Here is a 16513-nt window from a genome sequence, read left to right on the forward strand (position 1 = left end):
ACACCGTTCTAAATAAAAATATGAATATCAAATGGATTCAATACAATTTAATGAAAAGACTGTCTTTTAATCAATGCACAGAATGTCACCTTGTTATAAATCAGGGGATTGTACACATGTATATGATCTGTTCTGCTCTATTATTTGTCCATTTGTGTGCCAATAACAGGTAATTTCAATCAAAAATTTTATAAGTCTTGTTATTTTTTGGTATAAGTTATTTAACTTGTTTTTCAAATTCATCAAGACTATCTTGCTATTTTGGGTGGGTGCTTTTTATTTCCCTGTAAATTTTAGAATAATAACACACACACACACATACACACTCCCTGATGGTATTTTAATTGTGATTGAATTAAATACAAAAATCAATTTGAAGATAACTGACATCTTTATAATACCTGCACTGAGTCTTCCAATCCACAAACATGATATATCGCTTCATTTATTTGGGTCTTGGTTAATTTCTCCCGGAAATGTTTTCTAGATCTCTTTGAGGAAGTCTTACCTATTACAATGGATAATTTTATGTGCCAATTTGGTTATGGGGCCAGGTTGTATGGTCAAACACCAATCTGGATGTTGCTGTCAAGGTATTTTTAAGATGTGGTTAACATTTAAATCAGTAGACTTAGGGTAAAGCAGATTGCCCTCCAGAATGTGAGTGGGCCACATCTAACCAGTGAAGGCCTCAAGAATAAAGACTGAGGTTTTGGCCAGGCTCAGTGGCTCACGCCTGTAATTCCAGCACTTTGGGAGGCCAAGGCAGGTGGATCAGTTGAGGTCAGGAGTTCGAGACTAGCCTGACCAACATGGTGAAACTCCGTCTCTACTAAAAATACAAAATTAGCTGAGTGTGGTGGCACATGCCTGTAATCCCAGCTACTTGAGAGGCTGAAGCAGGAGAATCGTTTGAAACCAGGAGGTGGAGGTTGCAGTGAGCCGAGATTGCGCCATTGTACTCCAGTCTGGGTGACAAGAGCAAAACTCTGTCTCAAAAAAGAAAAAAAAAAAAAAAAGACTGAGGTTTTTTGAAGAAGAAAGAATCTGGCCTCAAGATGGCAACACAGAGACCCTGCCACAATTTCCAGGCTACTTGCCTTGTCCTGTGGATTTCAGACTCAATACTGAACTCTTACCTGAATTTCCAGCCTTCCAGCTTGCTTTACAGATTTCAGCTTTGCCAGCTCCCTTTTTTCTTGAAAGAAATAACTCTCGAAAATAGAAGTTCCAAGATGGCTGAACAGGAACAGCTCCAGTCTACAGCTCCCAGCATGAGTGACGCAGAAGACGGGTGATTTCTGCATTTCCAACTGAGCTTTGAAGAGAGTAGTGCTTCTCCCAGCATGGAGTTTGAGATCTGAGAACGGACAGACTGCCTCCTCAAGTGGGTCCCTGACCCCCGAGTAGCCTAACTGGGAGGCACCTCCCAGTAGGGGCCAACTGACACCTCATACAGCCGGGTGCCCCTCTGAGACAAAGCTTCCAGAGGAATGTTCAGGCAGCAACATTTGCCATTCTGCAATATTTGTGGTTTTGCAGGCTCCACTGGTGATACCCAGGCAAACAAAGTATAAAGTATAAAGTACGGTCATATAAAGTACAGGCATATAACCTGGATGTAAACAGAGGTTTCATTGATTCTAGGTTCTGCTTCCAGTGTTTTAAGCACTTGTCTGTACTGAGTTTGCCCTGACTCCTAGAGTCTAGTCCTTCAAGGTTGTCAATTCAAAGTCTGAGACATTTCCCAACATCATTCCTTTTGGCAGTCTAGTGAGCTTGTCACAAATTTTGAGGGTATCCCTTTTTCTTGGTCTCTATGCCCCATTATTAGTCTAAAATATATTGATACAGGGAAAGAAAACAGTAGCAAATATGGGGTTCACCTCAATGTATTATTCCTGTTGTCTCCCAGTTTGCTTCCTGAAGTTATGCTGCTTTGTGCTGGGGGGTTGGGTGGGTGTGGATGTGGGTGTCCACGTGTACCTCCAAAGAGCTGTTTCTTGTCCATTTACAGCTTTTATAGTTGTTCTCAGTAGGTCAGTTTCACATGAACTATTCTTCAATAAACAGTAGTGGAATGCCTCGTTTATTTTTAACATCATTTTGATTCTGTGTATTTTTGAAATATTTTGCCCTCTAAGCTAAAACTTTCACCCCCACAGTGTTCTTTTTGTGAACTCTGAAGACATACTTCACAAGGTGTATCCTTCTCTGAATGTTGCTTCTGAATTATAACTTACTATTCACTCAGCTCTGTCAGCTTTTTCTTTAATTTTCCAGTGGGAATACACCCCACACGTCCTCCAGAGAACACTACAGCTATCTTTCTTTTTGGATCAACATTTTGATACTGAATAATGAAGACATTCATCAAGATGAACCTTACTAGGTTCATCATGTGCATGCACACACATACACACACACACACAAATTACTCTACCCCTCTGTACAGAAAAATTCCCTACAAGACTTGCCCATGACTACTGTCTTCAATTTCTCTCCTTTTCTCCCAAACCCACTGCAAGCAGACTTTCGCCTTGTCCATTCACATAGCAGATCTTGTCAAGGCCACCGGTAACTTCCATGTGGCTAAACCTTTAGTCTGATTCTCAGACCTTAATTGACTCATCAACAGCATTCAACATACTTAAGTCCCTATGGCTTCCTTGAAACACTTCCCGTACACACACACACACACACACACACACTTTGTGGATACCATATTCTCCTATTTCCCTTCACCAGTCATTCTTTCTCAGTCTGCTTTGCTGGTTTTCCTTCACATCCCAGGCCTTTATATGTTAGAAAGCACAAGGCTCAGAACTCCTTTTTCCTCCATTTCTCTACACTCATTTTCTTGGTTACTTCATCCGTTTCAGTTCTTAAATACCATCTACATGCTGACAATCCCCAAATTTATACCTCCAGTCTATACCTCACCTCCACACCCAAGTGTGGATATCCAAATATCTCAATATCTCCACTTAGGCATCTCATTGGCACCTCACACATAACATGTCCCTCATGCTGCCAAACGTGTTCCCCTTGCAGTCTTTCCAATTTCAGTGAATGCCAACACCATCCTTCCAAGCGTGAAGCCAAAAGCCTTGGAGGCATTCTTGATCTTTTTGTAGACACACTCCAACTCTCATCCAATTGCAAATCTTTTGGCTCAAATTTCAAAACACATCCCCAGTCCTGGGATTCTCACCACTATCATTTGACTGAAACATGATCATCTCTTGTCGATTATATCATTCTATCCTCAAAACTCAACTGTTCCAGTGGCTTCTTACTTCAGACTACTTAAGATTTCCCATAGTCCAAAAGGGGCCTCAGTCCCTCAGCTCCTGTTACCTCACTGAGCTCCTATTATTCACTCCCTTGCCAACTGCATCCCAGGCACTGGCCTCTCTGCTGTTCTTCAAACATTCCAGGTGGACTCTTGGTTTAGGCACATGTCTTTTGCTCTGTCTACAATTCTTTCTCCCCAGATATCTCCAAGGCTTCTTTTCTCATCTTCTTTGGGGTTTGCTCAAATATCACCTCTGCAACAGAGCCATCCCCAACCGCTCGATGGAAAGTTCAGCTCCTTTCACTCCGTCACCTTGCCTCGCTTTGTTTCTTCATAGCACTTATTGCTACCTGACCTGTATTGTGTTTTTATTTAATTGTTTATAGTCTGTCTCCTCCACTAGAATCTAAGTACTTTTAGGCCAAAGACTGTCTTGTTCAACATAATGCTTAGAACAAAATCTTACACCAAGAAAGTGCTTAATAAACGTCTGATGAAATCAAATCCATGATGATTACCACACAGGAGCATAATCTTCTGAAACAAACATTACAATGGAGTATTCATAAATTATGAAAAGCCTTTGCAAATACATATGGACATATACTTTGAATTTACTGGGGAAAGTTTGCTACGTAGGTAGAAATAATAAATACCTCTGTATTAGAAAATGTAGAACAGAGAGGTATTTGCCAAATGATACAACAATTGGGAATCTAAACATACTTTTATAAATGTAACACATTTTTGAAAACTCTTTTGACATTTTTATATTTTATTAGAAATTAAGGAATCAAAAATCCTACACAATGATCTGTAGTTATAAGAAAACAATAAAAATATAATACCCAAATGATATATAAAAATGTACTTCTGAATTGGTGTAGAAATTTCATCTAGTTCAGAATAATATCAATATGGATACTTCCTTTCATATTAAATTCAGAAAATCTGGCAGTTTTCTACGGTATTTTACATTTTCTTAGATTAAAATTTCTTCATTCTTCCTTTGGTTTTGGATAAACAGACATTTTAATTAATGTAGTCACTAATCTGAATTTAAAAATCTATCTCAGATGTAGTTCAATTTTTCTAATTTTTAACAGATTAATTCTAAGACTCATTTATTAGATTATAAAAACACTGCTCTAATTTTTACCTAATTAGCTTAAAAAGCACCATCCTTGGTATAAGCATTATTTACTAATCTCTAAATCTAATGTAATGTATAAATAAAATACTAACTTTAACATAGGGGTAAAAATCAGTGCAATGAGAAGGTCATTTTTAAAATCAATGACAGGGCCGAGTATCTATGTAATCTCTAAAATGGTACTTTATCTTCCAATTTAAATGTTTAGAAGACTCAAGGTCACTGGAACTGGTTCTATTTTTTAAAATATTTTGTTTTTTACCTATATATAAATAATAGATTCTTATTTGCAAACCTCTGAAGCCAAACAAGATAAAGTTACCATAAAGTATATTCAGTGGTTTTCAAAGAAAAAACATTTTATCCTGGATACCCTACCTTAATGTTAGTTTAGACTGAATATCCACTGTTTTCCCTATTACAAAGCTTGAGCTCATAGAAAAGAATGAGATTATGTCCTTTGCAGAGGCATGGCTGGAGCTGGAAGTCATCATCCTTAGCAAACTAATGCAGAAACAGAAAAATAAATGCCATCCGTTCTCACTTCTAAGTGGGAGCTAAATGATGAGAACACATGGATACAGAAGGAACAGCATACACTGTTCTATCAAAGGGTAGAGGGTGAAAGGAGGGAGAGAATCAGGAAAAGTAACTAATGGACACTAGGCTTAATACCTGGGTGATAAAGTAATCTGTACGACTAACTCCCATGACACAAGTTTGCCTGTGTAACAACCTGCACATGTTCCCCTGGACTTAAAGTTTAAAAAAAAAAAAAAAAAAAAAAGGAAGTTTGGACTGAGTGGGGAAGGAGTTGGATGGCTCCTGGAAATGGACATAAAATACCCTGAGTGGTTCTGAAAGAACAAGTGGGTCACGCTTTGAGCAGTAGTGACGCACCAGAGTGCACCTAACCAGCAGCCCTATAACATGGGCTCCAGGCTACTCACATATCTAACTATTCCTCAAGTGTGAGAGCTGCTAAATTAGGACTGGCATTTGCTCTTAAAAGTTTCTATTGCTAATGTTTAGGAATAATGTAGAAAATTCTCAAAAATGCTTTGGTTTGCTTTGTGCAGAAAACTAAGCATTAGCAATCTTCCCCAGATGCACGGAGCTGCGACCATGGAAAAGAGGCCTGGACCCGGTGGTCACTGTTGCTGCTGCTGCCTCATGTGTCTCATTGCTATAGAAATGGAGTCAGCTGGCCAGGCGCAGTGGCTCACGCCTGTAATCCTAGCACTTTGGGAGGCTGAGGCAGGCAGATGACCTGAGGTCATCTGAGGAGTTCGACACCAGCCTGGCTAACATGGTGAAACCCCATCTCTACCAAAAATACAAAAAAATTAGCTGGGTGTGATGGCATGCACCTGTAATCCTAGCTACCCAGGAGGCTGAGGCAGGAGAATCGCTTGAGCCCAGGAGGCGGAGGTTGTAGTGAGCTGAGATCGTACCACTGCACTCCAGCCTGGGTGACAGAACGAGACTCCGTTTCGAAAAAAAGAAAGCAAAACAGAAATGGAGTCAGCAAGGTCAAGGAGAAATATTCAAACAGAGGCAGGGCTCTGGGGTCATTTTTCTTTTGTCACTCTGTGATAAAGGACAACATTAGCGTTAGTCTGAACACATCTTTTAAAATTCCAGACATCTACAAGTAGGCAATGATCCCTTCACCTGACAGCCAGAAATCGTCTGAAAATAATTTATTATGTATTTATATGATACATATAAGTATGTGTATATATAGTTTATAAATCTAAGTTTATAAATATGCTCATTTTTATATATAACCTTATAAAGTTACAGTTTGGATTAGTAAGAATTAGACTGACAAAATGCAATTATCTGACAGAAAAGAAGAAATTAGCTGAGTTGAGATCTGAGAATATAAAAATGAGTGTAAGGACCTGAATCACGATCAAGAGAAACAGTGGGGAGAGGGACAAGAGAAAGACATGCCTGGAGCCTCAGCTCTGCTAATTCCTCTTCCCATTCTCTGCTCCATTTTCTACAGTAATGTTAGATGGGGATACATGCTCTGAAGAAAAGCCAACAGAGCAGAAGGACAGAGCAAGAAGAGACGAGGGCTCTGGGAAGGCGTCACTGCAGAGGGGGCGTCTGAGCAAAGGCCAGCTCCCGATGGCACGTGGAGGGTGCGAGGCTCCCCTCCCACGGAGGAGCTTCGACTGTAAACAATAAAGATGACATCATCTGCCATAGCTTTTAATTACGTTTATATTTACATTCAACCCTAAGATCAATAAATGTGGGGTACTTCACGTGAACTGTCTGAATTTGAAGATGGAAACTAGAAAAAGAAAATTAGCTTGGGAGATTTCACCACTGACATTTCTCAAAAAGGTTCATGGCTGAAGCACTTTTTAAAAATGTATGAGAAAGTCAGCATGACTAGAACAATCTGAGTCTTATTCAGACTGACATATTGTCTCAAATCCTAATATCTACTAGTGTCTACGATTTTGACGGAATTACTAACAGAATGAGACTAGAAAATACATCAGAGTACAAAGTTATAAATGGCATGTCCCTAGATAATATATTCTTATATGTAATTAGTGTGTGAGTACAAACACATGCTAATTATGTTTGTGTATCATTGATAAAATGATGGATTGTAAACACACATCAGGGTCTTCTGAGCAAAGCCTACAGAAACTTGGAGATGCTTTCAGCAAGGCAGCTTGGTGGATCTGACTTTTACTCTCTTTAAAATGCAAAGTGTTCAAAATTAAGTGATTTATTTGTTTGCATTTTTCTCAGTCTAGCATCTCACACTGTCAGACACACAGATAAATAGAATACTTGTTCCTCCAGTTTTCAAGCGATAAGTGGTGTGCTGAGACCATGAGTGCGCCAATGGTTCTGGTGAGGTGGTTTCAAGATGTCACTTGGAATCTCTTCTTTAAAGTCAAGGTTGTCCTCTGAAAAGATTTAGGCACATATTGTGAACCTGGAAACAGCAAGCAAGAGGTAATTCTCATTAAATGTTACAAAGGCAAGTACTCAGAACGGCTGTTTTGTACATTCCATGCAAATACTTAAAAATACTTTATTAATACACTTTTGTATAAATTAGGAAATAGTCATATGCAAAAACTCCCAATTAGGGTCCTGAGAAAAAGGAAGGGCGCTCCCCCAAAACCAAGTCGAGATGCAGGCCGTGCGTCCTCCCGAGCTGGTGGATTTGCGAGAAGCTTCTATGCAGAGGCGAGTCCTGGCCCAGGAGGCTGAGGGAGCTCTACTTCCTGGCAGTTCTACTGCTTCCCAGGGGCACGTGCAACGCCAGGTACTTTAAGGGATCCTTCCCACTACCTGGGATACCCCTTTGGCTCCTTTTTTTTTTTTTCTATCACAGAAATAATAAAAGTTGGTAAGTTAATAGTTCCCAGTGCTTTTTGACCCGGATGCAAAGCTAGCAAGGAGGTTATGTGGCCTGCTTGTCAGAGAAAAAGAAAATAAACCCCCAGAAAGACAGGAAGATCCCTCTTATGGACCCTCGATCACTTTTGCAGATATAGAAATGACCTTTGATCATCAGTAATAGCTGTCTCAGAGTTACTGATAAGAGTGCCTCCTCTGAAGCAGTGCATCTGGGCCTGACCCTGAGAGCCAGGCCGTGTTGGATGCCATCATGAAGGCGGATGTGGGTTACACGGGGAAGGGTGTCAGGAAGGCTGGGAGGAAGGCAGGAGTGTGGGTGTGACTGAAGGAGAAGGAAGACAGGAGCGTGGGCGTGATTGAAGGAAGGCAGCACCGCACACTGCATGGAACCAACATCCGGCCTGAGATCAGGTGCTACCGAGGCCTGGCTTTTGCGTGGGAATGTCTCCCGCAGAGCTGTGCCACTGAGAAGGACCACAGAAAGATGTGGTTCTTAGAACCACTGATCGAAATGATTCAGAAATTCCCTTATGAGGATCCTGCTTATGATAAGCTCCACGAAGACTTACACAGAGTTAGAGGAAAATTGAAACAGTTTTGTTCATGACTCAAGATTCAGCCTGACCTCGAAATTAGTGCAGAAGCTTCTGGACTTTGATTTGGAGGACGACCGATGGATGAACAAAGATGAAACATCAAGGAACACAGGTCCCTCTGTCCCTCTGTTCAGTGTTTAAAATGTGACTGAAGGCCAGGCAGTGCTGGGAGATCCGGTGTTCAGTGGGGAGGGTTCCACTTGGGTGGGTGAAAGGGCCTCTTTCCCCAGGAGGTTTTCTGCCCCTCGGTGCCCCAGGGACCTCTGCACACAGCCTGCCTGTCAGGGGCCCTGCCTGTTCTGCGGGCTCAGAGGCTGCTCACTGCTGGTCCTGAGTGCGTTGGCTTGGCCAGTTCTCTCCAGCAGCACAAACCTGGCTGGTTCTAGGTGGGGGTTGGCCCTGGACAGGGTCACCCTACCCGGACTTGGATGCACAGTCTTGTTTTTTAAATGAGACAGGGTTGACCTTCAATAGGCTCATGGGCGATCAGGATGAGTCCTTGGATATGTTGAGGCTTGTTACGCACCAGGCACCGTGTTACTTGCTCCGTGTTTTATTTAATCCCTTCAGGAGTCCTTGAGTGAGGTGTTCCTCCCACTTTACAGATACGGAAGCTGAGACCCGCAGGGAATGCCTGGTCCCACAGCACCCAGCAGCAGAGCTCGGACTTGCGTGCCAAGGCCTGTGTCTCTCACCACCACCGGGCACGGCCTCCTCCGGAATGCACAGGCCGGCATCCACAGCCCTGGGCATCTCTGCCCTCCCTTCCGGGCCGCACGGGCTGGCGCCTACAGCCCTGGGCATCTCTGCCCTCCCTTCCGGAATGCACAGGCCGGCACCCACAGCCCTGGGCATCTCTGCCCTCCCTTCCGGGCCGCGCAGGCCGTGCCGAGCCGCATGGAGCTCCCGGGAGTCCCCTGTGGCCAGTTTGCCTGTGCACCTGGTGGAAAGGAAGAAAAGCCAGCCCGATCCTGAGGGTGCCTGGACATACCCTTAGCACTCCCCAGATGGGGATGAGCTTTGCAGTGTTAAAAAATGGTTAAGGAGGGGAAATATTTTGAACCAAAGAACTAAATGTTAGCTTGTCATTATAGATGCAGAACCTCTTAGAGCTGTGCATTTGGTTGGCTGTGTTCTCCCTTCTAACAGCTCTTTTGTCTTGGGTCAGTAGTTAAGAGGCAGTGAGGCGCAGATGACTGGTGTGGACCGTTCTCTGGGTCCTGCATGAGTTAAGCGGCCATATGTGACTGCATGTGTTAATGTACCTCCTGTGGGCGCCCCCAGGGTCACTGCAGTCCCCCCACACCGGCTCTACACCCACCTCCTCTTCCAGAAGGCAGTGAGTGATATTCCAAAGGTGCCACATGAATCCACTCTGGTGTTTAATTCATTCCCGAATGTCCCAGCAGATCGTGGTGGGCTGCCTAAGCTGGTGGCCAGAGAGGCGGCTCCCTGTGTGAGCAGCGTGGTGGGCTGACGTTGACAGAGTGCTTAGGAGGACAGAAACAGCTTTTCGTTTTTGAGGGACAAGACTTAGGCCTTCTGCTCCCAATCTCTAATCTGTGTGTGAGGCCGCGCGCGCCTCACCTGCAGCCTCACCTGGGGCCTGGGGACATCTGCATGGGGCACGCGCCTCATCATACCGTCATCACAGCTCGCACCTTTGAGCCGCGTTCTCTCTACGTGGTGAGATCAGGGGCATTGGCCGTGTTTTCCTCGGTGGATTTTTGTGTTTTGTAAGTTGTCTATTTTGATAATGTATTATTTTTATAATTGTAGAAGAAATGAATAGCGTATTTCAAAGCAAAAAGTTACTGATAAGAGAATACACTGACTTGGCATTTGGTCAATGATTAATAGTGAAGATTTAAAACAAATTCAGAACCCAATTCCCACTCCAAACCTCCACTATGTGTGCCCAAACTACCTACTGGACGTCTCCGCTTGGCGTGCTACAGTCAGCATCCCCAAAAGTGAACTCGTCAGAATCTCTCCAGTTCCGTCTCTCAGCACCACCCGCCGCTGGCCATCCACAGAGTCGTCCGTCAGTCCTCACTCCCTCTCTCTCACATCCCTTGTGATGGTCATCTCCTCCAGGAAGCCTTGGCACCCTCCAGCCACCTGACAGGGGAGTCAAGTGGTCCTGCTCACCCCTCACAGCCTTTTCCAGCTTGCCTGCCAGGCTCAATGCTCCTTGAGGCACAGACAGAAACACCCCTGCTGTTTGAATCCCAGCCTTCGGCACAGACCTTGGCACAGGGTGACTGCTTGATACCCCATCCATGATTGATAAGCTAACTTGGGCACCTACTTCCCCCCAAGCATCTACAATTGTGTTAAAAGCAACACCTGGGCCGGGCACAGTAGCTCATGCCTGTAATCCCAGCACTTTGGGAGGCTGAGATGGGTGGATCACCTGACGTCAGGAGTTTGAGACCAGCCTGGCCAATATGGTGAAACCTCATCTTTACTAAAAATACAAAAATTAGCCAGGCATCGTGGCATATGCCTGTAATCCCAGCTACTCAGTGGGGGGCTGTGGCAGAAGAATCGCTTGAACCCAGGAGGTGGAGGTTGCGGTGAGCTGAGATTGCACCACTGCACTCCAGCCTGGACATCACAGCGAGACTTCGTCTTCAAAAAAAAAAAAAAGCAACACCTAACCATGTAGCGTGGCTGCTTTTTAGAGAACAAGCTGTTGCCATGAGAATGACGGCTAATGCTGCTAAGGAACATACAACGTCCAGAAAAGCAACAAAAAGGCACAGCAGCCCAGAGCTATTAGCACAGGAGCAAAATTTTAAAGAGCTGAAGAATCCCTGACATCACTGTACTACAGGATGACAGAAGCGCTGCTGAGAACAGATAGATCTGTGTTACACAATGCTTACTTTTTACGAAATTTATTTTATTTATTATTATTATTATTATTTGAGACGGAGTCTTGCTCTGTCGCCCAGGCTGGAGTGCAGTGGCCTGATCTCAGCTCACTACAAGCTCCGCCTCCCGGGTTCCCGCCATTCTCCTGCCTCAGCCTCCCGAGTAGCTGGGACTACAGGCGCCGCCACCTCGCCCGGCTAGTTTTTTGTATTTTTTAGTAGAGACGGGGTTTCACTGTGTTCACTGGGATGGTCTCGATCTCCTGACTTCGTGATCTGCCCGTCTCGGCCTCCCAAAGTACGAAATTTATTTTTAGGATTATATGTTTAAAATTCTCTGTAAAACAATAAATTATCCCTGAAATTTCAGATCATTTATAATACAAATGGTTCATACTTCATCATTTTTGAGCAATATATGCCTGGTATCTAGCTAGGTTCTTTTCACAGATTTTCAATAATTATTTTATCTACCCAGCTTCTTATAAAAGAGGAAGCTGAGGGCCAGAGGGGTTGGGACATTCCTAGGGTTGCACAGCTGGTGGCAGAGCAAGGGTGGAAACCCAGCGTCAGACTCCAGAGCAGCACACCTCATGATGAGGCCACACTACCGCCCTGAAAAAGCGTTGGTGACTGTTCTGGAAGTGGAAACATCACCAGCCCATATTCAAACTAGAACATCCTGCGAACACCACACCAGGCTGAGAATATGTATTTCTCTGTAAAACCTTACGTTATAAAGTAATTAGCAAATCTGTGTTAATTTTCTCAGGCATTTTTATCATCAGATTTTCAAAGAGAATCTAAGATTAAAGTTCCACTTAGAAATAGAGCATGAAAACTCTATAGCAAACAAGGGACTGACTTCTCCCAAGACAGCATTCTTTTTAGAGTGAGGCCCCCAGTTCATGGAGAGCTTTTGGACATTTCCCCCTTCTTGACCTGACAGCAGGTGAGTGCGTGCGTGTCTGTGCAGGTGTGCTCTGTGATCGAGGTTTCTGAGGTCAGGCCACAGGCCACAGACACTTGCTATTCCCTCCTACATGAGCAGAATAGGCTTATCAAGGTAGATAATCTTGCATTTCACTTTCTGAAACTTGAAATCTCACATATTACATCACTTTATTTACATATGGAGAAAAGCTGACCTGTCAAAATACTTTGACCTGTCCATGTGTGAGCAGCAAATTCCATTTGTGTCAGTGAACTTTTTCGAGGCGTATCCAACTGCTGGAAGAAAAATAAAATCAGGGACAAATTTCATTTTTTTCCAATGTTTTTCAAAGTTAAAGTTACAGTAAACAGAGAACCCACCCGGAACGTGTGGGTTGTGCTGGGCCTTGACAGCTGTTCCAGGGTAGCGCTTCTTTCTCGAAGACGTGATCGTTCTATACCGTCAGGCACGGCACTCGACACACGGTTTTGTAGATGCCTTCCTCTGTACTAAATGAAGGATAATATGTTCTTGTTTAAAATAAATGCGATCCTTAAAAACACAAAAGAAGATTTCTACATGCTCAATCACTCACTCATTTATTTGGAAACTTTTAGTTAGACATTACTAAGGATCAGGTCTCCTAAGGATAAATACCTGAAGAAATATATTTTGATTATGTAACCACTATTAAACCTGATAAAATGATAGTGTCATAATAGGGAAAGAGAGATACAAAACCTACTTTACAAATGCAGAAATGTAATTCTGCATTTGTAAAGTAGCAGGCTTTTTAATGTGATGTTTGCCTTTTTTTTTTTTCCTGAGACGGAGTCTCGCTCTGTCACCCAGGCTGGAGTGCAATGGCGTGATCTCGGCTCACTATAACCTCCGCTTCCCGGGTTCAAGCGATCCTCCTACCTCAGCCTCCTGAGTAGCTGGGATTACAGGCATGCGCCACCACGTCTGGGTAATTTTTTTGTATTTTTAGTAGAGATGAGGTTTCACTATGTTGGCCAGGCTGGTCTCGAACTCTTGCCCTCGTGATTCACCCACCTTGGCTTCCCAAAGTGCTGGGATTACAGGCGTGAGCCACTGCATCCAGCCACCTTTTGTAAAATTATGTTATTCTAAGGTTAAACACGAACACTTTGCAACTCCTGCCTTCTGGGAGTAGGTTCCAGTGCTGGGCTCAAGGTGGCACAGGGCACACAGGAGGAAACCTCACCCCAGGCAGGGTTTTCCTCTCACTATGTCTTTATGTTCCTACAACTGGGGTCCTTCTGTGTTGTATAAAATGAATAGAGACAAGTTACTTGTGTGAGAGTGGAGGGAGGGGTGGCTGTGAACCTGGGGGCTGCCTGGCTCTGCACACGGACGGCAGCACACTCCCCGAGGCCTGTGCCACTGCCTGGCTGAGGGGAGCTTCACTGCAGAAGGTATCACCCTCCACTGCAACAGACATGGCAGAGGTTAGCTGTAAAAATGAGACCTGATAAAAATACCACGGTCATCACTGACTGAGCTCATAATTTCACATCAGGAATTATTTAACACCTCTGAGTTCATTTGGTGCTTCTAACAATTCTTTAGAGGTAAGAATCATTAATCCCCTTTTATAGAGAACACTAAGGCTCAGGGAGATTAAAGTAACTTGTACCAACTCATAGAAGAGAGTTTCTGTGGCAGGATCCACGCGGACCTGCCTGTCTCCCGACCAAATCTCACGCTCTCTCCTTCGCTCCACCATCCTGTCAGAGGTTTCCTTGACACCTGGAATTTCCGATTTAGTTCAAGACATGCTTCTATTTCACAAAACGGTGAATTAAGCCTCTCACTCCCTGTACATTCTCACAAGCCATTCATCTACTTTCCGGAAACAGATTATGATGCCATTTGAATACAGCCACTCAGATCTTACGTTACTAGTTTCACTTGGAAGTGCCAAGGTTGTTTTTGTTTGTTTTCCAATATAGAACCTAAATGGTCCGGTGAAATACAATGAAATCTGTCTTACAGACACAAGGCGGCATCCAGGAACTGCCGTATTCTGCTCCCTGGTCTCCACGCCTATCGGGGGGAACCTGCTCCGTGATGTCTGAACCAGCGGCGAAACCATGTGGTCCACGCCAGTCGGCCTGCAACACAGCATCATGTCACTGAGCACCCAGGTACATGGATAACTGGCAAGTGACAGGAAATCTGCCAACAGCTGTGATGTTGATGCTTCTGTGCGATGGGCACACAAGAGGTCTTTCATTTCTGGTATTTGTGGTATTACCCTGGTGCTCCCCAGGGAACTTATAGCACTCTGATAACTGGGGGAAAATGTTATCTCGATACAAGTGGAAGACAGAGGATGGAGGGGAGAAGACGCAGAGCTGGTGTGTGTGGGGGTCAGAGGGAAAGTGAGGCTGGTAGGTGAGAATTCAGGCAGGTGAGAAGCCGGGGGACACAGGTGAGGCAGCATCACCAAAGGGGGAGGGCACTGGCCCCTCTGAAGCCACGGCTTCCCTCGTATGTGTAGAGCACAGCTACGCACACAGAAAAACAGGCTGTCTGTGGGACTACAATTCCATGTGTACGGAGAGCAATTGGGAAGAATGGTCTAAAAGGGCTCCTCAGGGTGGCAATAATAAAAAGAAAGCCGAAAAATCACCAGCTCACAGGGAGGGAAGGGTCGGAACACAGAGGGACTGGCACAATCGGAGGCGTCTGAATGTATCTCAGTAGGAAACATAAAGGGTTTCTATTTGATGAAGGTGTGACGGGGGGGCCCAGGTAGGCTGGGGCAGGAGGAGAAAGCCTGCCATGTGCTGCTGACTGGCACCGGGTGCTGCTGACTGGCACCGTCTGCTGCTGACTGGCACCAGGTGCTGCTGACTGGCATGGGGGGAAGCGAGGCAGAGGAGGGAGAGGGATCTCGAAGGAATCAGCACAGCAGACGCAACACAGCTGGAAACATCAGTCCCAAACTGTGAAAGACACAGTCACCAATTAAAAAGCTGAAAAGGGCTTTACGACTGCATCTGGAAAAAGTCCGGGTGCCAGGTAAGTGTTGGCAGCCGCCCACTCCTGAGCCCAGCTCCCGATAACCACTCCCCTGCAGGCCGGGGGTCCAGTGGGTGGTCCCTAAAGCCTGAGAGACTGTGGGTGTGTCCGGGTGGGCCTCTTCCTGGCGGGGATGATCTCTGGCAGGCTTAGCCTGTTTCCTGTCTCAGATTCGGGATGGTATGAGTCCCAGCCATATAAAGGTTTGTGGTGGGGAATAAATAAGATCATAAATGTAATTCATTTACCTGGTGCTGATAACAAAGAAAGCGATCAATAAACGTTAGCTGCTATTATCAATGTAAGTACTGGCCGATACTGGTAAGTTAGCTGGAGGGCAAGAGACAAACACCTTTCTAATGAGGCCATGACGGGATGTGCATCCCTGAGATCGAAAGCTTTACTGAAACTCCCACATAGAAAGGCATCCTTAAAGATACTCCGATAGGGACACAGTCCTTTTATTTTTATAGTATTTTATATACATTATTTTATTTAAACCTCCCCTTAAAAAGTATTAATTATGTAATTGAAAGGCATTAGCTAATTATTCATTTCACAGATGAGTCCACTGAAATCCACCCAAGGTCACCCCACCATCACACAGGCGAAATGAGCTGTGTGATGTCCTGACCTTGTGTCCTAGTATACAGCTAAGCAGACCACTGGAGTAAGCAGAATGTTAAATACTCAATGAACTCATTAGAACAGCGTCTATGTAAAACTGGATAGAGGATGATTTGTCCGGGATGATCCATGAACCCTAACTGACAAGCGTCTAGGTCCTGCATGACCTTTAGTTTACTACGAGAGAAACGAGACTCACAGTTTTGTTCCCCGAAGAACTTCGTCACTATAGATGTTGGGGGTTTTGAGTCTCTGAGAATCTGACGCAAGAGAAGGCAGCCTCCAGGGCACGGGTGTCTGCTTTGCAGAAGGTGGTAATCCATGAGTGTCTGAGGCCCGTCCCAGTCTGTGCCGTGCGGAGGAGGGAGCACCTGCCCCTCCACCCGAGGCTTTGTCCTCCTTCTCATTCCTGGGAAGGAAATCCTGTGAGCTACTCAGCTGCAAGTGCTGGGATAACAGGGAACGCACCTGTCTGTGCTCAGCTGAGCACTGACTGTCTAGAACAGTCTGGCACCTAGAACACACTCCTAAGCACTGGCTGAATGAATGAAAAGACCCATCATTTCCATTTCT

The 16513-nt window shown here is 44.6% G+C and overlaps 1 protein-coding gene across 7 annotated transcripts in view; it reads right to left on the reverse strand.

Annotated features, from left to right (window-relative positions):
• Positions 1 to 6668: 6668 nt before the first annotated feature.
• Positions 6669 to 16513, reverse strand: part of FAM149A (family with sequence similarity 149 member A) — a 65298-nt gene continuing 55453 nt past the window's right edge. For 2 of the 7 annotated variants that reach the window (XM_031664118.1, XM_031664119.1), the window contains exons 10-14: positions 16140 to 16349; positions 14280 to 14400; positions 12643 to 12771; positions 12477 to 12555; positions 6669 to 7422 (exon numbers count right to left, since the gene is read on the reverse strand). In XM_031664118.1, the coding sequence (XP_031519978.1) occupies positions 7349 to 7422; positions 12477 to 12555; positions 12643 to 12771; positions 14280 to 14400; positions 16140 to 16349 (613 nt within the window). In that variant the 3' untranslated portion in view covers positions 6669 to 7348. Of the gene's footprint in view, positions 7423 to 9130; positions 9940 to 10380; positions 10571 to 12476; positions 12559 to 12642; positions 12772 to 14279; positions 14401 to 16139; positions 16350 to 16513 lie in introns of those variants that run through there. The other 5 variants (XM_031664114.1, XM_031664113.1, XM_031664116.1 and 2 more) reach the window with 5 other exon arrangements.

Source organism: Papio anubis, chromosome 3, assembly GCF_008728515.1.
Source record: "Papio anubis isolate 15944 chromosome 3, Panubis1.0, whole genome shotgun sequence".
Classification (NCBI taxonomy): domain Eukaryota; kingdom Metazoa; phylum Chordata; class Mammalia; order Primates; family Cercopithecidae; genus Papio; species Papio anubis.